Below are 600 nucleotides of genomic sequence, written 5' to 3'. Positions count from 1 at the left end.
CTCTTGAGGTCACTGATGTGAGATGGTAAACCTTCTGTATTATGATGAACAATGGTTAGAGTGTCAGGTCTGCTTACAGTTTCTCTCAGAAGAAGGAGAGGCATCATGTCTTCCACACTGGCCTGTCTCATGGTCTGCAGGGCTGCTGTGACTTCAGTGTTAGCATATAATTTAGTCTCATCCAGTTCTAGCAAATAAAGTCCACTGAGAGAGGTTACACGGCTAAGTGCTACATAAGCCATACCTGGTTCAAACATCTTCTTCAGTGAGACCACAGCTGCTTGTGTTGTAAGGCCCTGGGTTTTGTGCACAGTGCATGAGAAGGCCAGCTTCACAGGAAACTGTCTGCGTATCGCTCCTCTCTGCTTCAGGTTGTCCTCTAATCTCTCCACATAAACCAGATCATCAGATTCTGAAGCTCCTCTTCGCTTGTTTCTGTCAGACGCCTGGTTGTCCATTCTGAGTCCAAGTTTTAAGATGTGTTGGTCATTTTCAGAACGTATCACTCTGACAAGTTGTCCAAAAGCTCCATTAACGAGCCCTTGCTGAACATTTAAATTCCGAGTCAACATAACCCGTGCTCCTTCAGCCACGTTCAGA

At 45.7% G+C, this 600-nt stretch overlaps 1 protein-coding gene across 1 annotated transcript; it reads right to left on the bottom strand.

The window, feature by feature from the left end:
• Positions 1-600, bottom strand: LOC106511753 (ATP-dependent DNA helicase PIF1; the record flags this gene model as incomplete). Its single annotated transcript, XM_014000495.1, is given in 1 exon segment — positions 1-600. A coding segment is annotated over 1 exon segment (600 nt), but the record flags the coding sequence as incomplete, so codon positions are not given.

Source organism: Austrofundulus limnaeus, unplaced genomic scaffold (genome assembly GCF_001266775.1).
Source record: "Austrofundulus limnaeus strain Quisiro unplaced genomic scaffold, Austrofundulus_limnaeus-1.0 Scaffold3174, whole genome shotgun sequence".
Classification (NCBI taxonomy): Eukaryota; Metazoa; Chordata; class Actinopteri; order Cyprinodontiformes; family Rivulidae; genus Austrofundulus; species Austrofundulus limnaeus.
The sequence above is the reverse complement of the archived record's forward strand: the minus strand, read 5'-3'. Positions and strand labels throughout refer to the sequence as shown.